The sequence below is a fragment of the Chionomys nivalis genome, chromosome 25, assembly GCF_950005125.1.
Source record: "Chionomys nivalis chromosome 25, mChiNiv1.1, whole genome shotgun sequence".
NCBI classification, from domain to species: domain Eukaryota; kingdom Metazoa; phylum Chordata; class Mammalia; order Rodentia; family Cricetidae; genus Chionomys; species Chionomys nivalis.
In genome coordinates this window covers 19,160,202-19,186,696 of record NC_080110.1, presented here as the reverse complement: position 1 = coordinate 19,186,696, position 26,495 = coordinate 19,160,202, and the positions used below count along the sequence as shown (strand labels likewise).

Sequence of the window (26,495 nt, the reverse complement as noted above, 5' to 3'; positions counted from 1 at the left end):
TCGCTGCTTCATAACCACAATTTTGCTACCGTTATGAATCATAATATAAATACTTTTGGAGGGAGAGGTTTGCCAAAGGGGCATGACCCACAGGTTGAGAATCCCTGGATTAGCACCACAGCTGATCAGCTGAAGCATGTAACCTTTATACTGTCCACCCAAGCACCACTTCAGGTGCTAACCCAGATGCTGGCTGTAACACTGCTGTGGATCAGAAACCAGAAAACTCTGTCTTGGACTAACACTTCACAGTTTTTAATGTGTGCACAAAGTGCTGGTGATCTTGCTGAGACCTGGTTCTGATTCAGGAGCTATGCTAGCGATTCTGAATGTCTACCAATGGCCAAGGTATTGTCAGTGCTCCTGGGCCCTGGGGTGTGTCTGGGTAGCAGGGTTCTAGTATTAGTTGCAATGAGTTGAAAATAGCAAAGGATAAGAACATGGTGGCACACTCCTATAGGCCAGCAGTGAGGGGGTAGAGGTAAGGCAATCCGGATTGCAAGGCCAGATTCAGCTATGCTGAGTTAGAAGCAAACATGGCTTCTGTAAAATCCCATTATAAAACTGAAAAGTACAAACAATAGGTTTATAAAATATATCGGTTACCATTTCTCTTAGAATGTCACCTTCCCACTGGAGTCTGTATCCTGAAAATCTTCCAATTAGGGAACTGTATAAATCTGTATTCCTGTCAGATAAAGAAATAGCCTTAGATTTTCAGGGACTACAGAACAATTCTGAGCAAATGACAGTTCTTGGTTTTCATTCTGATAGGTAGTGAGATTTAGGCTCTGTTGTTTACTTGAATACCCAGCTTTTTATCATTATAACTCAGCTGTGAGCTGAGCCTCGTGGTGCATATCTACCCTCCCAGTTAAAGAAGCTAAAGCAGAGGGAGGGATTTAAGGCCAGCCTGGACTGCAGAGGGAGAGCCTGTTTCTTAGAACCCAAAACTAAACAATAAGATCTCCTTTGAATTGTATGTTCTAGATTTACATTGTCGTGATTTGGGTCAGTCTGGGGCTTCTCAACAGGCCCCATATACTGGGCCTCATAGTTAACACGAGCTACTGGAAACTTAACTGTTCGCCTCTTCAACAAAGCTCATAGTTGAATCGAAGATGCTTAGGTAGCCTGCTTTCTCAACAGAGTCCTCACCATTCTATCCCTCCGATCCTATGTAAGGGTTTTGATTCTTGACAGACCCAAAGCCTTCTGGAGAAACAGGAAGTCCATGTCATGCCTCTGTAATAGTGGTTACTTTTGTACTTTAGAGAATAGTAAAAACTGATGAAAATATTTATTCATAGGTTAGGCAAGTACAAGGAGTAACATATATTGATTATGACTTTATAATTGTTGAAATATGGGTTATAGTTTTCAGCTCTTAAAAATTGGTGTGTTTGATTAATCAACATACCCCCTTTTTTGTACTTCAAGAAATTAAATTAATTTATTGACGTGTCAGAGAAGGTGGGTACGATTTTCCAGTTTGAAAAAGCTTTTGGAAATTTTGATGACTGAAAAATTCTGACTAGATAATGTTGCTAAGCTCATCAACTCAAGGATCAATGAATGAGAGCATCCTTTAGTTACAGCAATGATTTGGTCCATGAATTTTGTGCTTAAGTTTGTGAAGCCAATACAAGCTAAAGCCATGTTATCCTTGCTTGTATTTGAAGTTCACGCCTGCCCAGAAGGGAAGGAATACTTTGACTGCAGGTTTCCTGACCCCGAATTACCAGCTGGTGGTATAAATTGTGAGACCACGTGTGCAAACCTGGCCATGAACTTCACCTGTGCCCCATCCTCACCCTGCATAAGTGGCTGTGTTTGCGCTCCAGGGTGAGTTCCCTTATCTCACTAATGCAATCATTTAAGATTTACAGGAAAAGTACGGGTTCTTCAAAAATATTCATGGGGCCAGCCAGATGGTTTAGTGGTTAAAAGAGCTTGCCTTGTGAGTCTAATGACCTGAGCTGGATCCCGGGAAATCATATAAAAGTGGAAGGAGAGAGCTGATTCCAAAGAGCTGTCCTACCTCCATAGTCAAAGCAGGAGACACTTAGGCCCATGTATGCACATCCACACACACACACACGAACTTACGCATGCACACACACACACACACACACACACAAACTTACTTAAAAATATTTTAAAACCATTCATTCAAGAATAGTCGAAATCTTTGTTTTGACCAGTGGTTAACTTTGAGTTGTTAGCTACCAGACTATTCTATTTCTAAGGTAACTCAACATTGTGCAATGTAACTGGAGTCATGTACCAAATTGAAGAAGGTGCACATTTTAAGATAAGGTTGGGATTTCTCCCTTTTCAGCTGCAGGTGGGAAAATGACACCATCAGTTACCTTTTCTCAAGGCACCATGTAGGTATATATACATCAAATACGTTCCATTGATGCAGGGATCATCAGTGACATTAATTTGTAATAGTGAAGCCGACTGATTTAATTATAAACATTTCAGGTAACGATATTGAGGCTAGACAGGGGGTTTCTTTAAGTGGGAACTCTGACCGCATTCACACCAGAGCTTGAATTCCTGCTCTGCTACTGTTAGCTGAATGATTTTTTTTTTCTACACATTCCTCTGAAGCCTCAACTAGATAGGCATTGTAAGATCTGTAAGATATTATAAGATAAGTGTGTGTATGTGTGTGTGTGTGAGTGTGTGCGTGCATGCGTGTGTGTAGAGTATGTTCAATATATATGAACCACAATTTAATTGCAGGGTATCTATTCTTCCTTCATTTCCTTCAGTTGCAGAAATATCGTGTACCTGTGGTACATAGAATACAGAATAGAATAGACAGACAGAATCTGAAGGCTGTTAGCTCCCTTGTAAGTGCTCATATAATCAGGTCTCCTTGGCTCTTGCTTGTCTAATGATGGATAGAGAGAGGGACATCTCAGGTAAATGGGTCACTCATTCTTCCTCAGTGAATACGTTCCACAAAGACATTCCCAGGAACAACTCATAAAAGTCAGAGCGCAGGAGGGACAGGGCTTGTGGCTTGCCTCCCAGGAGAATCACCTTTATTTAAATGGCTCCAAAGAGCCAAGTATCTGGGAATGATGTCAGTCTGTCTAGAAAAGGGCATAGGAGGGAGAGAAAGAAGGTCACAAAAGACAAGAGCCCGCAAACAAGAAGAGCAAAGACAGGTGGAAATCAGGCCATAGAACAAACAAGCAAGGAAAACAATTTATCTAAAGGACAAGGGAAAGGGAAGTTTTATTATAGTCAAATAATTAAAACCGGCAACATGACTTGGTTTGTTTGATTGTGACTGTTGGGATGAATGACCGATTAAAGCTATATCTAAATTTTATTTCAGCGTCTGATTCTGTTTGCTTCTACCTTTGACTCTCAGTTCACACTTGACATTTATTTCCTGGCTAACCTTATTAAGAAACGTAGAGAAGTGCCACCTCTCTTTCCGTAATTATATTGAAATAGTGCTAGAAAGAACTGAGATGCTTCTGGTTGATTTAGAAAAAAAAAAAAAATACAAACAGAAACAATTCTAGTAAAAGGTCAGTGATGGTAATTAAGTTATCTTCTCTTCAGTATGACCTTTTCTGGCTCATGTTGAGACAATGCCTTAGTATATCCTATATTTTCTGGGATCCTGATAGGTTTGGTGGCTGTAAAAGATCAGACGTAGTTTAGAAATCCTTGCCCTAATGCAAAATCGAGGGAAAGTCAATATAGGTGGCTTCAAATATTGGTCCCCCTTATTAAATAACCTTGGGGTATGTTTACCCAGTTTCAATTTCTTTTAAAAATGAGTGTAGTGGTGTTTGTTTTATGGATGGCTGAATACATGACAGCAGACCAGTTACATAGTAGGTGCCTAATTGGTGCTTATTGCCCGCTTCTCCCAACCCCAAGCCAACCAGAAAGACACAAAAGGACAGTGTCTTCCTCCTTCTCCCGGGCTTTAATTAGGTGTGAAAAACTCATCAGTCATCTGTATAATCACTTAAGACTATTGTTGTGTCTGGGTCTACAGAGATCGTGGTCCATTTGACTGAAACAACTAAGGTTTATGAAACAGTATTTTGGGAAGGGGATTTAGGGGAGGCATTAAAATACATGTGTAAGGTGAAAACAGATTACAGTAGTGCATTGTCGTTAGGTTAGTGAGCCTGTGGCACATTTGAAGATAGTGTCTGTGTAAGAGTAAACAAAAATACTTGCTTTTGTTATTGGGGTCTTTATCACCACCTAATCAAATATTTAGTCCACTTGATTCATCCTCAATGAGGAGTTGATACAGATTGTTAAATACCGAAGCTGGTGAGGAAGTTAGGGACAGAAAAGACAGAAAAGAGAGAACTAATGTGAGACCTAAACGATGAGAAGAATTTTAGAAAAAGAAGATTTAGAGTCAAGAAGATGGGCAGGTTTGGGAGGGTGAGGTAAGGGTGTGGAACCTGAGGAGTAGCTGGTCTGTAGGAAAGAAATTGAATCAGACAATACATCATTGACACGCACAAGTTCCTTTATGCAGTCTTTCTCACCACAAAAGTCTATTCCATGGCTAAATGATAACAAATACCATTTTCCTCCTGAGTAGTGTGTAAAGTCTAACAGACTGTATGCACCCGTAAGAAAGCACCACACTGTATACAAAGCTATGAGGACAGCAGAGGTCTAAAAACACACTTGTGGTTATTTATGAACTCAGGATTCAAAACTTTAATGTCAATTTTTTTATTGTTCTGGGGATGGTATTCAGAGTTTCATACATGCTGGGCAGCTTATGGATATTGATGTAAAATCCTCAGTCCTCAGCCATATGTTTTATAACAATGAATTATAGCATTTAAAAAAATCCATAAAAATGCATTCTATATATTTTGGTAATAATATATTTTGGTCATTTGTTTTTGTATTATTAAAATTATTTAATCAATTAATTATCCATATACATATTAATATCAATTAATTATCAAGGTTCACTCAAATGTTGCATTTTAGTGACTTTACTATATACTTAAATAATATTTAAAGTATTATAATTATATTTATTATTATTATGCTTGTTAATTATCTTAATTTATATACAGGATTTTAGGGAAAATATAAGAATATTGAAAAATTATATTTATAATGAGGGTATTGATATATATATAAAATGTATGCAATGTAGATTTATTTAATCTTAATATCAGAATATTTTGATAGCACTTTATTTCCTCCAATATTATGAGTTTGAATTGTTACATTACTATTAAATTATATGTACTAAACATTTTATGATACTAGATATCTTTAGATAGTTTGTTCTGTGGTAACTTTTTAAGATGGGAAAACACTCAAACCGCACATTCGAAACAGCATACTAGCATAAAGGAAAGTTAAATACTTGATATATTTCATTTAAATACACCTAAATCAAACTGTAATAATTTTAGCACCGAGAAACAAGCTTGTTTGCTCTCTAAATCCTTTAGCAGAAAATATTATTGTTGTCATAATTTATTGTTTTACCAGGAACTGTCAGACAACACGGCCTCTTTTAGTAGCTAATAATGGTGACAGGGCCACCCATTTTCTCTTCAAATGTGCTTTTTCTAGAACAACTCACCATGTTATAATATACTCTCGTTTTTTATAATTATTGCGCTATATAACAAGAGGTCAAATCATACTTGATCATGTTATTGGTATTTATTTAGTTAGCACTGTTATACATGGGAACCTTATGGGGGAAAGAGGGGAAGACCAGACTCAGTTTCCAATGCAAACTCAGAGTTGAGTATGATAAGCCCGAGAGCCTGCCTGATGCTTGCTGGTTTCTCTACTCATGTGACCTCTTCATTTGAAAGAATGGCCGAGCACAAGGGAAAGTGCTATGTTCCTGAAAGCTGTCCTTGCATCTGGAAGGACTGGGAGTATGTCTCTGGGGAAGTCATCTCCACGCCATGCTATACCTGGTAAGGACAGCCGTTTATTTCATGGAAGTTTTCCTGAGCAATTGTATTAACTTCACTTGTTTGACTGCCGAGACTTGACGTGTCTGATTAGGAAGAGGGATTCATAACCAGGCTTGCCCATATTAGAGCTGGAGGCTATTGGAGATTGAGCCACTATTTTTTCTGATGGAATAATGGCATTTTAAGTGCATATGTGTTAGCCTAGAAGTAGGAAATAAGACAACTTGGCAATAATAGAGAAAAATGACGAACATAAGAAAATGCTAAGTGTTACTAAGAGCTGGCCTTATTCAATAGAAGTTTTATTGTTTAGAAGTCAGTGAGAAAAGTGTCATAAAATAATTATTTTTTTGCTAAAATTTCTGTAAAATATATGCAAGTGTTCTAAAATTTTGATTATAGAATCTTGAATATAAAATTTTCATTCAATTGCCTATTTTCTGTGTGTCCCAGACTTAATTTTGGTGTCTGGTACTATAAATGAAAAAACATGACAAGTTTTCCCCTGTAATAGGTGTTATCAGAATAAATTGGTGATATTTATAAGGATTATTGACTCAGACTGCATCTGAGAACCAATGTTTAGGCTATTAGAAAATTGCTACTGTTGGCTCTCAGTAGAGCACTGGCTGCTGATGCAGAGGACACTGGTTTGATTCCCAGTTCCAGGGACTCCAAGACTCTCTTCTGGCCTACACAAGCACTCTGCTCCCCATAGTACATAGAAATACGTTCAGGCAAAAACACACACACACACGTATATAATAAAAGTACTAATTTGAACCTAATATCTTCACAAGATAATTATTGTTATCTTTCAATAGCGTTTGTCGGCGGGGGATGTTCAATTGCACGTATTATCCATGTCCTGCAGTGTGCACAGTATATGGGGATCGACATTATTATTCCTTTGATGGATTGGAATATGACTACATCAGTGATTGCCAGGTGTTTTTGATAAAGGTTGGTCATAATTACTTTCTTGGTTTGAACTCATATAAAGACGATGTGACGAACAGCCTGCTGTCCATGGCATATCACATTAGTATTTACTACTACTAAAACTTAGGAAAGCCATAGTGTTTTCAACTTATTTCTCAGCTTTAAACTCATCTTAAATTTTCTTATTTGTAATGGACACACTAATTCTTCAGCCACATACCTTTTGCCTTGTCTGTGAAATGAAGGTAATGAGGATACCGATCCCAAGGATAGAAAGGGCTTGATTACACAGTAATTGTGCATTAAATATAAATCATTTCAATTATTGTTAGCTTGGTGCAGTGAATATACATATAACTCATTAAACCATATATTTTATTCTTATGAATATAAAAACCAACAGAGATTATTTTTGATTCTAGAAATGCTATTTTGATGGTATACTTTGTCAAATTCCTGGATTTGTATATATATGAGAAAATCTTAAAATTTCTTATATACAAAGTGTATAGATAACCTATATGCACAGTTTGTTTAACCACCCCTGGCCCCAGAATTAAATTTCTAAATAAAAATGTGTAATTTTTTCAGTGAAGTAACACAAAAACAATGAACTGGACACCATCCACCAGCAAATACATATATGATTAATTTATTTTTCTGGGCACAGCTTTTATCTTAACTTATGTTTATGTGTGGTTCCGTTCTGTGAGCCCTTCTCTAGGAAGTAGAGTAATTATGTCCATTTTGAACAGTTCTACAAAGTAAAAAAAGAGACACTCTAATGAGCCTTTTGCTTATAAAGAACTGAAGTTCCCCAAGAACACTTCTGTCACGAGAACCACAATCAGCATCTTTGAATAGCCGTTTGTAAAAGGGGCCATACTTTCTGAATGATTTTAAGTTTCTTATAGAAAAATAGTCATGGATTTGGTGTTATATAATTATGACATCTGTCATATGTGTTTATATTTTTAAAATTTCATACATGAATGCTGCATTTGCATAATTTCCACTTTTTCCTCTCCCCTTCTAATTCCTCTCATGTCCACCCCTTTCTTCAATTTATTGCCTTATCTTTAATTAGTTTTTATACACACACATCTATAAATACAGCTTGTTGAGTTCATTCAATGTTACTGATATGTTTATGGATTTAGAGTTGACATATGGTGTCTAGATAATACTGTTTCTCCCTGTGGATTTTTATCTAGGAGTAGGGTCTGCTGAGATTTACACTATCCACAGCACACTTTAACTAGATTTATCATTACGCAGGTGACAGCATTTGTGAGAGTTCATGTGGGCAACTTTTCCTTCATATATATATATATATATATATATATATATATATATGACACTATCTCATAGTGGACATCCAAGTCCTCTGGCTCTTACAATCTTCCACTTCCTCTTCTGCAATGATTTCTGGTCCTTAGGCATGGGGGTTGTACTTTAGATTTATTGGTTTGGGGTTGGACAACCCAAGGTCAGATGTTTTCTGCAGTTTGATTATTTATGACTTTCTGTTATGATCTCTGACTTTCATGAGGAATGGGAGCTACACTAGTCTCTAGGTATAAGGACACATATTTAGAATGGAACTAGAGATTTAATTATTTTAGGAAAGTGGCAATAGTATGATCTCTTCTAGATTTCATGGCCTCACTAGCCACTTGGAGTTGGCAGGTTTTATAAACCAGGCATGATTTCCCTCTTATTTAGTGGGTCTTAATTTCAATGTACATAAATTCTACCCCTAAGCTGTTAATTCCATCCTAGATATAAGAGCCACTATTGTACCCCTGGGATATCTTACTTCTGCTGATCATTGTGTTATTGAGGCTTTATATTTGGGTAGGACTATTGGTTGCTTTTCTTCCTTTGCAATTTATATGCCATCTCTGGTTATTACATGTGATGGCTAATTTCATGTAAGCTTGACACATGCTATAGTTGTCTGAGGGGAAGGGAGCTTCAGTTGAGAAAATGCCTCCATGAGATTGAAAGGAAGGCAAGACTATAGGGCATTTTATTAATTATTGATTGATAAAGAAGGGCCCAGATAATTGTGAGGCATGCCAACCCTGGGCTGATAGTCCTGAGTTCTATAAGAAAGCAGGCTAATCAAGCCACAGTGAGCAAGCAAATAGGCAGCTCTCCTCCATGGCCTCTGCATCAGCTCCTGACCCCATGTTCTCACCCCACTTGAGTACCTGTACTGATTTCCTTCAGTTATGAACAGCATAAGCCAAAAAATCCTTTTCTTTCCCAGCTTAGTTACAGTCATGATGTTTCATCACAGCATAAACACTCTAGGACACTCTGAGAGTTAGTCTTCAGTAAGAATTCCAGAGCAGTTCCAGCTCAATTCTTCAAACCCTGCATCTGAAGTGTGTAGTGTTTTTGGCAATAGGGTCCTACTTTCAAGGACTGGGAAGCAACCAAGGGCCACATCAATTGCCTTCACTTTTGGGGGAGTCTTTTGAACTCTCCTGACCACCAACTCATTTCAAACATCCTTCCTGTTGTTTATGCTTTCTTCCTTTCTCACTGTTTGTATTGACCTCCCTCTAACCATCTTCCTTCTTCCTCGTTGGGATTTTGTGCCCAATCTTCCCTCCTGTGTACTGGGATTTTGTTTGGTCTAAGCTTGTACAAGTCCTTGTGCTTGTATCACCATCCCCAAGAGTTCATCTGTGAAACTATCTGTTACATCTGGAGAATGTTGCTTCTTTGTTGCTACCCACCACTGCTGACTTTTAGACTTTTTTTTTTAACCCCTTGTTGCTTAAGATCTTTGAACCTTATGAAAGAGAGGGGTGACATGTTCAATCCTTTTAGGACTGGACATTTCATAGTCTTTATTATGGGCACATTGACCAGCTGAAGTCTCTGTGTTAAATGCCATCTATGAGGCAAAGCATCCCTGAGGAGGCCAAACACATTTTCAAACAAGTGACTAGGCAGAAAATATTTTTTAATATTTATTTATTTATTTATTATGTATATAACATTCTGTCTGTTTGTATGCCTGAAGGCCAGAATAGGGCACCAGACCCCATTACAGATGGTTGTGAGCCACCATGTGGTTGCTGTGAATTGAACTCAGGACCTTTGGAAGAGCAGGCAATGCTCTTAACCTCTGAGCCATCTCTCCAGCCCCAAGCAGAAAATATTTTTACATAGAGCATTTGTTTAGACCAGGAAAGTATGTTTGAGTATTTAATACTGAATGGTTGTAGTTAGTTTTCTGACTGGCACTGCAAAGGGACAGAGTCACTCTTCCGAGTATCTGTAGCCCATATTCATCTTAGTTTGCTACCATATCCTCATGGTAAGATGAATACATCCTGTTCTGTTTCACATCTTAATAAGATTGCCTTCCTGTGTGTAAAAAAATGCACCCTAAGAATTATTTGCACAGTGTATTAGAGGCAATCCTACTTAAGCCATTCATTCAATGCCTGGTTGAAGATCAGTTCACTTAGTCAAAGAAGACTTGAAGGAAACCAGTTCCAGAATTGTATCTACCTGTTTATCTGGCAGTGTTCTATTTCCAAAGAACATTGTTTACTGAGTTTTAGGACTAAGTTTTTGCTGAATTTTATTGGTAATCTAAAGAAAATGAACTTAATGGTGAATAAAAAGGTAGGAAAATTTCTTATGATTTTACTATGGGAAATTTTACTGGAACTAATAAAACTATATCAGGGCCCCAAATGTTTCAGGACAAATTGACTATGACACTCATGATAAGATAATAAAACAGAAATCTAAAAAGAGAAGCCATCTCATTTGGTCACAAAACATAATATTGTGTGCCAATGATAACTTAGTGATTAAGCAATTTAGGCTAATTTTCATAGTCTTAAAATAAGATTATGTCCAATTTCTTGGTGCTTGAATTCTTTCCAGTTTCACTTTTTTAGTGGTAATATTTCTTAATGCTCACATCATGTGCCAAGACTTCCCAAGGCCAAGATGTCCTTCTGGAAATATCAGTGCTTCTTTTGAGATGGGAGGAAGTATATTATTTTCTTTCTCAGACTTCAGAGTTGAACTCTAATTCTGTGAGCCCATAGCAAGTAGCAGGCACCTGTTAGACTTCTTCCCACATAACTTCTTTTAGATAAGGATTCCAAGTTCTTCTTAGCAGATCCTTCAAATGTAACTGAATTCCCTCAGCCCCTGAGAGCTTTCTGATTTCATTATTCTGAAAAATTTAAACATTGCTTATATTTTCTCCTCAGTGTTGCCTTATGTGTTTTTCTACAATGCCAGTCCTAGACTCAGAAGCTGGGGTACAGTGATGAACAAAATTCATGTGTGTTCACTTTTATTTGATTCTTGGGTCATAGGGAGAATATTATTTAATTTATATAAAACTACAAAGAAAAGAAAATAATTACTTAGATGTGAAATCCAGTTTAAGGACTTTTTTGGTGTGTGTGTACATGTGGATGTATAGTGGCCAGAGGCAGATATTGGATATCTTCATAAATATTTCTCCATTGTATATTTTGAGACAGAGGCTCTTATTGAACTTGAGATAAAAATTTGGCTATCCTTGAGTTCCAGGAATTTATTTCTTCCTAAGAAGTGGAAATGGAAATATGTGCTACTGTGGCTTTTTTTTAAAATATAGATTTGGTGACTCAAGTTATCCAGCTTATATACCAAACACTCTACTGACTGAGCACCTTCCTCTAAATCTTTTTTGTTTGCATCCTGTTTTCGAAGTCACCCTTGTCTTCTTGTTATTCTTCTGATTCCGGTCCTTTGTTTTTGATCACCTGGTCCTACTTTTGTGCCTCTTTTCTCCAGTTTTCTTCAGACTCTGGTTCTAACAAATTCTATATTTTTATGTGTGTTGCTTCCCTGAAATTCTGCCTTGCCACTGTTTCATAATATCTTGCAGCTGCAAACCCTTCTTTATTATTTGTTGATTCACAGAAACCTATCAGAGGGGACTTGGTGTGGAATGGTTTACCTTAAAGGGGGTTCAGGCTTATGTGGGACAGGCGTTGACAATGGCCTGTCAAGCACAATACTATTCTACTTTGAAAGGTGCTAACATCTCAAGTTTTGGAATCCTTTGGAGGACTGTTGTCTAACTGAGCTTTTAGAATGAGGAGAATAAAAAACTTTGATATTGACCTTTCCCATCTAGCTTTGTAATTGTTCCTGTGTTGCCTAGTAACTCTGCCACATTATTTCCAAACCTAATATTAACTTGAAGTAGATCAGGAGCGGGAATTATAGACACATAACCCTTAGCGTTGCTATTGTTTCAGATTTCTGTCAGCATAGCAGGGTGTTAGGAGACAGGCCATATAATATAGAATATTTCTTGACATTTCTGATTTAATATAAAGAATAGAGCTAACGCTGAGTTACTTTGATTAACGGTAACAGAAATGTAATTGTAATAGAAGCTTTGTAGCCCACTTTTCTTGTCTTTTAATCTAAATAACTCTTCCCAAGAGAAAGAACAAACAACACCCTGCATTATATACTCCTTTCTGCTTTGAAAACCGTTCATAAAAACATAGAAGTGTGGGATTAATTTTTTAGTAGAACAACGCTATAATCATCTTAATGGCCTTCATTTTGCTGCTTTTCAAAGTTCAGGCAATGCTTTGCAGAAGGAGCGTTCAGGAAGAAGCCAAGAGCTCCCAGCACCCATCAAGGAGAAGTGAATCACACAGACACATTAATTACACTGTCAGCACTGTTCACCAAACCCTCTCCTGTAGGCACTGCTGCTGGAATTACTAACAAGCAGGAATAATTTTTCCAAACTAGGAAGCATATTGATTTAGCATTCCTATTTCTAGTAACCATGATAAAAAATAGAGAAGGGAAATGTAAATGAAGGGGAACCATAAAGGCAAAGGGAGAAGCTAGGGTTGCTTCATCCAAGGTAGCATGACAAGAGAAAGAGGGAAAAAGGTGATCAGACATCCTAAAACTGTCTCAGCGCTTGGAGGTTGAGGAAGGGAGACCTCTACCTCCAGGTCTGCCTCTGCATTCTGGGAAAACCTATTCAGAAGCTAAAGGCTAAGAAGATAGTAGTGCAAGACAAAATTGATCCACTAAGTTGAAATTAGATATGAAATAGGAGAAAAATAAAAATGAAGGAAAGGAAGTGTTCCAGGAAGCAACATCTTTGGACATCCCTGGCATGAGCATGGATGCAGGCCTGCCCTTGTAGAGTCTTTCATGCAGGTGCAGGCCTGTGTATGTGTGGTGCACTCTAGTCTATGTCTCAGCTCGGATTTCTGCCTCCTTGGAAAATGCATGATTGCAATTCAAAGCTTTTCTTACCAGCTAGTGGTATTCTGCAGGTCATAGCTCAACCTGTAGTCCAGTGACTCTTGGGGTAGGCTCCTGAAGTGAGCCATGATGGGAGGGCAGTGGGCTCTGGAGTCACTTAGCTGTTAACTCATATGGTGATGAGGACTTACATTCAAATTGAAAAAGGTTAAATCTCTGTTAAGTGACTTATTATGTTAGTGGTTATATATTGATAAAGAGAATATAATGGTTGACAAGTAGAGCTATGATGGTTCTGAAAACTTTGCTAGAACCAAATTTAAAACATATTAGGTTAATTATTTAAAGACTGGTATTCCAATAGAATATTTTCTCATTTTCAGTTAAGTATAATTTTTATTTTTGCTTTTGTCATATGATCTTTTTCAATTTGAATGTAAGTCATTATAAATATTGGTTGTCTTTACATTTGTTAATAAAAATGACTGGAACTGTATATAGTATACATTTGTGTCAATAAAGTGTTCTTGACATATTTCAGAGTACAGATGATTCTGATATCTCTGTGATTGCCCAGAACAAGAAATGCTTTGACAATAATATTGTTTGTTCTAAAAGTGTTTTGATATCAATTGGGAACACTGAAATCTACCTCAATGAGGCTCCTTACAAACAGGTAAGTGAATTCTTTCTTTCACAATAATCCCAACTTGTTCTACTGATATAGAAAACGGACTAGAAATGGTTTCTATACTTGGATACCTCTGATTATAAGTAGTTAGAATATCTAAATTTTTTCTTCCTTGGTTTGTGTTTTGGTAAACCATACATGGCTTGCATCTTCTGCTTATATTGTTTGTTGTCATACTTCAATTATTTTTACTAATTTTTCTTTCCATGATCAATTTTCTGGTTATGAGAACCACACCTATGTGAGTTCCTCCAGAAGCCTCCAGTCTGTCTTCCTAATTCTTGTAGCCGGGCGGTGGTGGCGCACGCCTTTAATCCCAGCACTAGGGAGGCAGAAGCAGGCGGATCTCTGGGAGTTCAAGGCCAGCCTGGTCTACAAGAGCTAGTTCCGGGACAGGCACCAAAGCTACAGAGAAACCCTGTCTCGAAAAAGAAAAAAAAATGTTTAAAAAAAATTCTCCAACCAGCCCCTTCCCCTTTATTCCATCCCATCCATTGCAGCAACAGTGGCTTTCCCCGTATGGAAATCTGGTTTCTTATGTCAGTTGTGCTTCAAAATTTTCAGATGTCTTTTTATGCCCTGCCAGGTTCTCACCAATTAGGCTCTTGTCCATCTTTCCTATCTCGCCTCTCATGGTTTTTCTTTTTCAATCCCATATCTCACATAGGTTGAATCATTTTCCAGTTATTTACATATTCTAGGTTCTTTTTACTCTCATCTGTACCTTTAGAGAAAGTGATTTATGAATACATCTGTCTATTCACCATATTCTGTGCAGTATGTCCCATCTCCTTCAGGAAATGTTTCAGGATGCTCTCAAAGACCCTGTTAGATCCCCCTCGGCTCTTAGTCAAGTTCTGTGTGTGTTTTTCTGTCTTCCCGTGTATCTACGAACAATATATGAAATATGATCATTGCGTTTTTTATTTATTCTTGAATACCAAAAATTTGTCCAATTAAAAGATAGAATTAGTTTTATTCATTCACCTTCTTATTTACTAATTCATCAATATGTTTACCATATACTAAAAGTCGCACCCAGTTTTTAGGCTGTCATAGTGAAAAGACACTGCTTGCCTTTTATATACTCAGGAGAATAATGATTCTCTAAAGGAAATAAGATTGGACAATGTGACGTGATGCGTCAGGGTCTACATAAGCTCCTAGAAGAACACCTGGGAAAAACCACTAACACTAAAGTAACCCTCAGTTTTGAAGGAGATTTGGAGCATAGACTTGGGAGTCACTCAGAACTGATTTAGCACCTCCACCCACCACCTACCTGCTGTGGCATTCCAGCAAAGTCTCTTGGGCTCCTCAAATTTCAGCTTCCCCTCAGCATGACTACAAAACCACCTTCTTCGGTCCCATGAAGATTAAAATGGAAGTCAGTAAAATGAATTTTAAGGACTGACCCCCTTCCTTATATTTTCCTTATTTTCATATAGAGTCAGAAATTGAATTATACACTGTAAGAAGAGATGGATGATGATAGATAATAGATGAATGTAGATAGATGAACGAGGATCGATAGACGAGGAGTCGAAGGATAGCATTGCAGGGAAATGATCACACTCAAAGGAGCAGAGTTGGAAGACAAAATGTCATGGTTGGTTTAACAATTGGCTTAGGTTGAAACAAAGCCCCTGGGATAATAGAGCAAGGGTGTGGCTGAGAATCCAGAAGGCATGTGGGCAAGAGGGCCTGCCAAGGGTTTTAGGCTCAGATCGGAAGCTCCTGGACGGCACAACCCACGTGTGCTTCATTTTAAAGGCAGTGAATTTGTTGATTTGAAGTGTGTGATCTGACGATGGTTTTGTATAGCTCCCTGTTTCAAACAGAATTCCCAGAACACCATTTTGCCAAGTTTTCTTTGAAAGAGATCTTCATGAAAGTCATCTGGAACATTTGCTGTAAGGGTCAGTGGCTAAGTGAAAAGACATGGCAGAAAACATGAACCCTAGTGCTAAAAAGAGGGCTATTTCTCAGTTTTAAACAAAAGGCCACACTTTTTCATTTTGGACAGGTCCTATAATTTGTATAATCTGTCCCACCCCTGGATTGTTTTTTGACATTTGTGTTACTTTAGTTTTCAGTCTTAACCCAAATTCTTCGGCTACAGTTTTAGAACCTTGGATCTCAGGTAGGAACACAAAGAGTAACAACTCAGCAATCAGACAAGACAAAATTCCTTCGACAGTCACATTGACATCTATTTTAAGTAATCCCAAATGTTCATCTTAGCCATTAGCTAGATATTCATTTATAGATGAAGGTCTCTTTATGATCAAGGATGCTTTTTCAAAAGGGGAGAAATTGGTTAAATGCTCATATAAAGACAATTTGGCACATTTCTGAAGTGGTAATTACAGCTCCGTGTAACTCCCGGCCTCCAATTTTCAGCTGTACACAGGTGTTGATGAATCTCCTTTATTTAGACCGCGAGGAATGAAGGAAGATTAAGAAAAGTCACAAGAATAGTTTGATCCCACAAGTTCCCAGCTGAAATGTCTTTCCGGGAGATCATAAGTAGAAATCTAGCAAGTGCCACTTACTTCATAAACTAATGGGCTGTTCACCCAGGGAAATGAATAAACAACCCTCTGCCCTTTGTATAAATGCACAATTATAATTCAATTAAACGTGCCAATTAAAAATCTTTTACAAATTTTCCAAAGCTGTGCTCGGAAGTGTTTTAGTGATCTCCATTTCTGAATTTATTTTTCTCACATCGTTCAGGTTTGTTTGAAGTGCTAGTCTGCTAAAGCCCATTTCTCTTCTTTGGGCTGTTTATTCCTGACTCTTTGAGATAGACACTTTAGCTGATTTACTGAAAAGTAAGGGGCACGGTCATTTCTTTTGATTAGGAAGCACATTCTTGTCGCAGGCTGCCTCACCTAATAAAACGAGCGTCTTATATCTAATGGCAACTAGCTAAAAGTGTGCTTTTGATTTGGAGTCAACTGATTTAAAACCAGGCTTCTGGAATGGGAAGAGATGGCAAGGCCAAGTCAGGTGACAAATGCAGCAGCAGCAGCAACAACAAAAACCACATCAACAAAAACTACCGGAAAGTACAATGAAGCTAAAAGTTGATGGTGTAGCAGAATAATTTGGAGGCATAGCAGGTTATACAAATTGTGGGGCATCCATCAAATGAAAATGTAGAATCCTTCGGGGAAAAGCTTCTGTCCCCCCTTCTTTTGTTTGGTCAGGATGCTTTTCTATTCATTTGACATGTGCCTTTTGAGCACAGATGTCCTTTCATGGTGGCTGTAGACCTCCCTAGTGTGGAGCTCCTCCTCTCGTCACTTTTGGCACTTGGGTTCCATCTTCAACCTACCACTGTGCTGTGGATGAAGTATAGCAGTGGTCCCCAAGCAGAGTCCAGGAAGCAAGAAGCTGAAAATCAGTGCCGAGAGGCAGGAGATGCAGGGCATAGAATGGATGTGAGCGAGGATGTCGTGGCACAGATGTGATCTTCATCCCACTGGGCTTGACTCACAAATCATAGATTCAAAAGAAACTCGATTTCAAGCTGGAGGTTACAGAGCTTTAGAATTCTTAGTGTGGGGCATGTCAATCAGTTTATTTGGGAGTGAGAGTTTTATGGCCTCATGACAGAGGAAATCAAAGAGGGAATAAGTCAGTTATGCCAGACTCTGGGGCTATAGTACTTAGCAGGAGGATATCAAGTGCACAGATTTGAGATGATTCAAACAATAATTAGATTAGCCTAGCCAGTAAGAATAGGTAATTGAGGGGTAGAAGAATTTGAGGCTAGGTAAAGCCAGTTAACAATATAGATGGTTATATATTTGCTGTGTACAAAGTAACTATAAGCATAATCTTGTTATAGTAGATGGAAAACACCTTATAAATATGACTAAGTCTATTTCACCTGCCCTTTGGAATGTTTGCTTCAGTACCACTCTAGACATTAGGCATTCTCCCACTACACTTAGTTATATTCAGAGAAGAAAAATGGTTGAAAAATTTCATATCTGTTTCTAATTTTTGTTTCCTTCTGGATAAATCAGTTTTCTTCTCATTAATACAACCATGCATTTTCAAGATCATTTTATGAGCTCTATTCATGGCCATGGTCATAATGACAGGTATTCTCATTTTCCAGGGTATTCCCCATCTAATCCCTTTTACCCTTCCTAGTTTCAAATGATTTCCCTTGAGTTTCCAAATCATAGGCTATTAGTTCTTTGATCAAAGCCTTTATTGACTGTATTTTGAACAAGTGATAGTTACTTTGTTAGGGTTACTTGAGTGTTGAGTCCCTAGGCTTCCTTTGTGACGGTACCTATGCTACAGCTCTTTACTGCTTTTCTTAGCCCTGAATGTATCTTGGATGCCCCGGCATCAACCCTTTGTCTAAGTCATCCCATCAGTTTCTGAGTCTTCGTTTCTTCTCCATTCTCACTGCAGCTTTCTATGCAGATTCTTTCCCAAGTATAATGCCTCCCCTTGTAATCTTTCTAAAATCTCTTTGATAGTAATTCATCTCTCCTCTCTGTCTGTCTGCATCTCTATCTCATTCCCATATACATACTTCCATGTATGTCCGTATATGTATATGTATATATTTGTATTGTGCTTTCTGTTTTCAGTTATCAAACTTCTTAATCGTGAAATTTTCATTGGACTGTGAAAGCACTGTATCTTACCAAATGTAACAATTCTGTTTAAAGAATTCATTAATTCATTAGTTTAGTAACATTGGAAGACTGATTTTATGCTGTAGAATCGTAAGCAAGGATGCATTTTTCTTTCGAAGGGAAGAGATGCCTCTTTTTATCCTCAGTCTTTTGTATTCATTATCTGATTGTTTTCTGAGTCCTTTCTCTTTCTCTTCTCTTCATTGTCACTGGATTATTTTTTTTACCTTCCCCATTGTCTCTTGTTGAGCCCATCTTGTTTTTATTAGGAATATCATTCTAATGTATTTCTTACTTAATACATTGTTTTTGTATCAGAGAGTTAAAAAAAAAACATAGCAAACAATCATGTTAGATAGATACTGGAAAGCATTAATGCCTCACCTTTGGTTAGAGAGTTTGATATCCATTCTAAGACATTTAATCCTTTTGGAAGAAGCGTTCAGGTTTTTTCCTGGAGAGCAAGCCTGCATACCAGTTGTGGAAGGCTGGGCACAACATAGTAGTGTACTTCCCAGAGGAAGATATCACCATTCTGTGGGACGAGAAGACAACCATCCACATCAAAGTTGGGCCACAGTGGAAGGTAGGCCAGCCTAACCCCTAAATGGGATGCAATAAGTGGAATTGTGTTTATCTTGTTTATCATGTTTAAAGAAAAGAAAGGTCGAACAAAAGATTGAATTTGTAAGGTAAATTCAGTTTTAGAAGATCTCTTTTTAAAAGTAAACTATAGAGAGCTATGTTTGATTTAAACTATGTTTGCAAATCTTCTAGTAATATACTATGTGTAGGACTTTAGGAATTGGGGTCAAGCAAGTGATGTAACAGCATTACTTAGCAATATAAAGGACTAGACTACTAGTTTGTATAATCGGGGCCAATCTTACTTTGTTCTTTTTTTTTTGCTTTAACACCGTACTATCTGTGGTTGCTTCATTCGTGCCTCTTCTTTCTCCTCCCTTGAGTTTTGTTATGTGAGGTTTTTTTTTTTTTTTTAAAGATTCACTTATTATAATAATCTGTTTTCTTTATTTTGCTTCATATTGTAGCTTTTTAAAAATAAATTCACATACAGTATAAAACTGTTGTAGTAAGTGAATAACAGTAACTTTAAAATTACCTTTATGGTTCTGTATATTTTGAAAACTATATGAGTCTTGATCTAATATTGGAGCTTTTTACAAAGCAAGTCTACTAATACTGAGTTTTCATTGATGCTTCCCCCTTATTGCTAAGTTTTACCTCCACATCCACAAAATGGAAAAAAAAACATTGTGTTTTCCTTCCCCAAATATCATATATGTGGAATTTTAGTAGTTTTTGAAATCTCCCGTCTTTGACTTGACTAAATAAATATAAAATTCACCCATATGGTATTAAATAATGTTTTTTTTCACTTTATAGTACTATTGTAACTAGTATGGATGTGCCACAGTTCATTTACCCATGGGTAGAAGTGGTAACTGGCCTTCTATAGAAATAGTTTTAAAGACACAGGTCCCTTGCAGTGTCTGCTTTTCTGAGCATGGGGCGTCAGTCCATGTTACTTCAAAGGGTTCCATTCCAGGCATCACTATGGAGGAGAGAGTTCAAGGAGTATCAGTTCAAGGCTTTAAGCAGAAGTTCCATTCTTGTTGGAATATTATCCATTTTTGATCACCTTAGAGGATCCTGCCTCTAAAAGTATTTTTTTCACAGTATTTTGAGAAAATCCACTAGTCAGTGCTGATATGAATAGATCCCACAGCTACTCCTGCATCTTTTCACAGTCTGTAGTGACCTAAGTTAGTTTTTTGTTTCAACATTTATACTGGTACAGAACCTTAATATATATAGGTTTTTCTTCATAAAAATTATTTATGCTTATGTAGAAGATATATGTATCAGTATATAATGTATGCACATGTATATATTAATATACTTCAGTATATACTTTTCTACTTATATTGTTAGAGATATCATTGCTAAGATGCTATAGTTAATATGGATAGATAATTCTTGGAAGTTGATAAAATATTTAGGGGCTGTTAAACATTACAAATGAAATTTAATCGGCGTGAAGCTATTTTACTAAAATATTTATTTTAAATTATTTCTATGAAAGTTGTTTATATATTTTAAATTATTCGAGTTTTAATACATGTGTTAGAATAAAAAGAAAACATTTCATCATAATTTTATTTTTGTAGAATAAACTGGCAGGATTGTGTGGGAACTTTGACAAGTGCACTTCAAATGATATGACCACATCGAATAACCTGGAAGTGAGAAATGCACAGGTGTTTGGGGACAGTTGGGCCTTGGGACAGGTGAGTTACAGAATTTAGAACAAACCAAAGAGCATTCCAAAGAGTCAAGTTACTTCAGTTATTTTTTACACAATGTTATTATAAGAATGTATAGTGATGAACTTTCATACTTACTTTTCTATGTAATTCTTATGATAACTTATTTTGCAAAAGTTATTATTATCTCCACATTTTAGATAGAAAGTTTGTGTTTCAGGAAGGTTAAATGATTTGTCTAATACAAATTAATGTACAGAGAGTAGCAAAGGTGACATTTAGATTTATATCTTCTCTCATGTCTCTTCAAGCATAGCAAAATATCTTCTGCTCTATAGCCATTCAGCAGATTTTGTTTAATATGTATCTTTTGTTTTTATTTCAAAATAAGGGTTCTCTGTAGCTTTGAAGCCTGTCCTGGAACTAACTCTCACAGACCAAGCTGACCTTGAACTCACAGAAATATGCCTGCCTCTGCCTCCCGAGTGCTGGGATTAAAGGAGTGCACCACCACCACCTGGCCAAGATAATGTCTTTTCTTATAATATAGATACAGCTTATGAATATGATAGTCTCTGCCTTTGAGGATTTTCAATGCTTAAGTCAGTAGGTGACTTAGAAAATTACTAAAAATATATTGATATAGATAGGCATTTTAGTAGATATGCATATAAGTAGAGATTGTTACAGTCCAAGGAGGATTCCTGGAACAATTGATGTGGAAATAAGGCCTTTATCATGTAGAAGATACAAGAAGATAAAGTTTTTGCAGTGGTTCTCAGCCTTCTTAATGCTTTGACCTTTAATACTGTTTATCATGTTGTGATGACCCCCCAAAACCATAACATTATTTTCATTGCTACTTTATTATTATAATTTTTACTACTGTCATGAATTATAATACAAATACTTGATGTGCAGAATATCTGATATGTGACTCCTGTGAGGGTCGCAACCCACACGTTGAGAACCACTGGTTTATGGATAGGAGGATGGAGGAAAGGGAGGGAGTCACCTGGCTGATCTGAATTGAGATGGAGAGAGTATGGAACATAAAAACATCTCATAGTGTTCATATGGTGATGACATAGGGCTAATACCCTAAAGACCAAGTATAAATCTTAACAGGGGCAGAGGCTTTTATAGTACAGCCAGGTTAGCTCTTAGGGGGGATTTAGAAAGCTGTAGAAACTTGAGACCATAAAAAACAAAAGCTCCCAATATTTGTTGAAGGACATTATTGAGAAGGATGGATTTGGAAGACTCAAAACAAACAAACAAACAAACAAACAAACAAACAAAACCCTTTTACCTTCTGGTATCAGAAATATCAGCTGGAGTTCTCCCCTAGACAGGACAACGAGGAGATATATGTGTGCAGAAGTTGGGCTCAGGATATACGATGTATTGAGAAAGAGGTGATGGAAAGATTTTAGCTTGAAGCACAGGTAATAGCTCTGGCATGTATGTAGGAGAGATTCATGTTCATAGAATTTTTCATGAAAACACTGCATTTGTAAAAAAATTCAAAAGATTAATGTCTCTCTCTAACATCTGTTTAGTATTTAGCTGTTTATCTTATAACTATGTAACCTCTATGGATAAGAACAGGAAACAGGCAAAGAATGTTGAAAGGGTTAAACTCTATTCGATGCCACTGTCATGGGTGTAGGGTGCTTTGATTTCAGAGTTGAACCCCTTTAAGGTCTTTCATTTCCCTTTGTTGCTCAACAGTGTGAAGATCCTGTTGAAGCACTGAAGCCTTGCGAGGCCCACCAAAACAAATTTCCCTATGCCAAGAAAGAGTGCTCCATTCTGTACAGTGATGTTTTTGCTCCGTGTCGCAATGTGGTAAATTGAGAACTTTCACTGAAATCTCAAATATAGAGACTTGCTATTGCATGTGCTGAGATGAGTGGGGGTAAATCCAGCAACTCGTGTTTCTCAGGCATCCTATAGTCATCTCTAGGGGACCCTTGTTAGTGTTGCTTCTCTGTGAGTAACAGGATCAGTTGACCTCCTTTCTTCCTCAGCCCATCTTATCTAACAATGTGCATCTGGAAATGATCATCACAACTCTAGTTCATGACATACAATTTATTCACAGTGTTTTTTTTTTTAAATATGTGTAAAACAAAAGGGGAAATAGTCATGTCTCTGTCATCAGAGAGTATTTCAAATGGACATTCTTTTCAACGTAAGTATAGTTTAACAGGATTCCTGGTGACATATTTAAAATAGTTTTAGAAGCTATTTTAAGAACATAACTTAAATATCTAAGCTCCTTCCTCATATGATAATTTTGGGCCCCAGTAGAAGTTGGGAAAGTAATTTAGTACAGTTCTTAAAGCCAAGAATACCTCTGCCACATGCCCCCTGTTTTCTCAAAGAAGTTACTTGTGCATTTTTTTGGGTTGTGAGGCAGGTTTGCTGTTTAGTTCCTTGGAACACCATTTTTACTTGAAAGAACAAATTATAGAAAAATATGGTCATTCAGACAAGAATATTTGGTGCATATTTTCTTAAGGAAAAGAGAATAAGTTTGAGGCTTCAAGGCAAACATCTGATGGCATCTGTTGTCCTCAAAAATATTTAAACTTTTTGAAGTGAAAATAGAATTTTGCAAATCTTTCCATTGCTGTGGGTTTAAAAGTTTTGAGATACTTTTCTGAAAATACAGCTGATTGTTGTAGGAGGCTGGTTGTTTGTTCCCACCTGCTCAGCCCTGAAATAATCACCCAGAAATCATATTATTTGCAATGCTGTTTGGGCAATAGTTTAAACGTATTTCTGGCTAGTTCATGTTTTAAATTAACCCATCTCCATTAATCTGTGTATCACCATGAGGCTGTGGCTTACCTGGTAAAGTTCCAGCATCTGTCTCCAGTGGGGCTGCATGGTTTCTCCTCAACTCCACCTTCTTTTTCCCAGCATTCAGTTTAGTTTTCCTGGCCTAGCTTTGTTCTGCCCTGCTTTGCTATAGACTCAAAGCAGTTTTGTTATTAACCAATGATATTCACTGCATACAGGGGGAATCCCACATCAGCTGATGATATGAATTAATGTGACCTGTTGTCTATAATTAAATTCATTAACATCCATACCTTTGTATACTACACATTTTCTCAAATAATCAATACCCAATGATATGGAATCACACAGGAGTTAAAGATTATTTAACTTAAAGGCAAGTTAAACCTAGAAAGTTTAATCAAGCAAAGTACAGACTTCATTGGTATGATTTCAGACATCCGTTTCAACCTAGTCTTTGTGGATATTAATGTGGAATTCCTTAAAAAATTAAAACAAGAACTGTCCCATAACCCAGGCACACCACTTATCACCATTACAAAGGATCTACATCCTAGTATGGAGATACTTTCTCATTCAAGTTTATTTATGCATATTCAAAGCAGCAAGGCAGTTCTATCAGCCATCCAAATGTCCATCAGCAGGTGAATGCATAATGGAAATGTGGTACCTGTACACACTGAATCTTGTTCAGCTGTAAAGAAAAACGAAAATGGATGGAGCTGTAGTGTATGGACTCAGAAAGGAAACAAAAACTGAAACACATGTTCTATCTCTTAGACACATCCTAGCCTGTAATGTATACATGTTTACATATAAATAGATGTAAGAGGATAAAGTCTAAAAATGTAAGAAGGAAACCAAGAAGGTAATTAATAGGTGATGAGGAAGGATAGGGAGTGAGCTAAAGGACAAAGGGATATATAAGAAGCAAGGAGTCCCCCCTCTGTCCCCAAGAGGCTGTGAGGGGGGAATCAGGGATAGTGGGGGTGGGACCATGAAGGAAATGTGGGGAAAGAGAAATCATGAAAACATGATTGAAAATGCCATAATGCTATCTAACACAATATATCCTGTTTTTTTTTTTTAATGAAACAAGAAAGCTACAGTTATGGATATAGCCTAAAAGATTATTATCACAGTCACCCTCCCAATGTATTAAGTACCATTGACTTTCTAGTTAGATGTACATAGAGAACTTTCCTTGGATTTTAGCCAAAACCAAGCCACAGCAAAAATAGTACAGCATATCGAATGGGAAATCAGATACGAGAGTCAAGTTGTGTCTTGTGAAAGGTTGTTAAAGAAATCTGCAAAAATGTAAAGCATTGTTCTCTCCACTATTTTAATTTTGCTTGATCGAATACAGGGTTTTATTAAAATATATAATTTATGTTAACATATGATAAGTTTATAATTATTATTTTAAACACCTCAGGGGTAAGTTTTAATATGATAACTCTGCTATAATATCAAAAAGTTTTAGGAACTTAAAGCGAGTCCAGGACTGCTTGCTACATTAAAAGGATATGGGTAGCCTAGAGTCTTGTTTATAAAGAGGCTCCATTTTGAGATTTTTATGCCTTTTGAGACCATAATTCCTTGCCAGGCAATATGACGTTCATTCTGGACCCATGCTACAGTTTCAAGGCTCCTCTCCTGGATGCTACTTAAAAGATCAACCCATGCATTGGCACGTAACATAAAACACAAATAGCAGACACCAAGCCTTTCATTTGTGACACATTGTCAATCCTCTCTATTCAATCCAGTCAGTGATTTCACAAATGCAACGCAAAGGAAGCAATTAATTGAATATGAGACATTTCTAAGAAACTGCCATTGCCACTCACTCACCACCAGCATACTGCCATTTAGGAGCCGAGGAAGTAAAAGAAAAAAATGCAAAGCGCATTTAGAAATAGAGAAAGCTGCTTTGATGCCGGGTGATTATGCCAAGAATGAAACAATCCAACGATACACTTTTCATAAGTCTGAAATCTGCCCTATTGCGGATGTCAAGATTGATGACTCTGTTATTCTTACTTGTTTTGCTAGTTCTCTGAGGTGGCAATTGTTTAGTAACTCCGTTTCCTTTGGCAACCCCGTGGGTTAAGACAATTAGGACTGTGTGGGTGGCGGTATTTAGTGTTACCCATCGTGAAAAGTGGGCAGTTTCTCTTCGCTCAGCCGTTTGAATGTAATCACAAGCGGCACTTATTGAAATCCCATTATCTTGCCTTTTACTTTCAGATTGATGTGACCTCTTTTGCCAAAAACTGCCACGAAGATACGTGTAACTGCAACCTAGGTGGCGACTGTGAATGTCTCTGTACCAGTGTAGCCGCATATGCCTACAAATGCTGCCAGGAAGGCGTGCCTGTGCGCTGGAGGTCGCCCACAGTTTGTGGTGGGTATCTTGCCTAGGACGTCATTAAGTGGATAGTTTTTAAGAAGATCCGAATTGTTTGTTGTTTTATTGTGGAGCAATTCCATGGAACTCATGGAAACATCATTTTTAGTTGTCTAAATTTCATAGTCTTTTGACCGTCACCAATTATCATATATCAAAGAGAAAGAAATTTGCAGTTTTCTCTTATGTTTGACTGCTGCTCCTGCAACTTCTGAAATAGAAATTGCATACAATCCTCACAGAAATTGATTGTGATCCTAATCCTCTTATGCCTGTGAAGTTTCATCCTTCTAATAAGAAGGATGTTCTCTTAAAAACCCATCTTGATTTCCTGTCAACTTTGACTCCTCGATAATTTTATTTACTTATGTAGGGGTTGAGTCATCTGAAGAACAGATTCCAATTTGGACAGTGTCTATGATTGACTTCTAAATT

General features: G+C 37.2%; 1 protein-coding gene across 4 annotated transcripts in view; it reads left to right on the top strand.

Annotated features, from left to right (window-relative positions):
• Positions 1 to 26,495, top strand: part of Otogl (otogelin like) — a 114,066-nt gene that overhangs the window by 47,702 nt on the left and 39,869 nt on the right. For 2 of the 4 annotated variants that reach the window (XM_057757956.1, XM_057757957.1), the window contains exons 23-30: positions 1,683 to 1,845; positions 5,859 to 5,966; positions 6,791 to 6,929; positions 13,729 to 13,863; positions 18,985 to 19,134; positions 20,741 to 20,860; positions 22,571 to 22,687; positions 25,901 to 26,057. In XM_057757956.1, the coding sequence (XP_057613939.1) occupies positions 1,683 to 1,845; positions 5,859 to 5,966; positions 6,791 to 6,929; positions 13,729 to 13,863; positions 18,985 to 19,134; positions 20,741 to 20,860; positions 22,571 to 22,687; positions 25,901 to 26,057 (1,089 nt within the window). The remainder of the gene's footprint in view (positions 1 to 1,682; positions 1,846 to 5,858; positions 5,967 to 6,790; positions 6,930 to 13,728; positions 13,864 to 18,984; positions 19,135 to 20,740; positions 20,861 to 22,570; positions 22,688 to 25,900; positions 26,058 to 26,495) is intronic. The other 2 variants (XM_057757958.1, XM_057757959.1) reach the window with 2 other exon arrangements.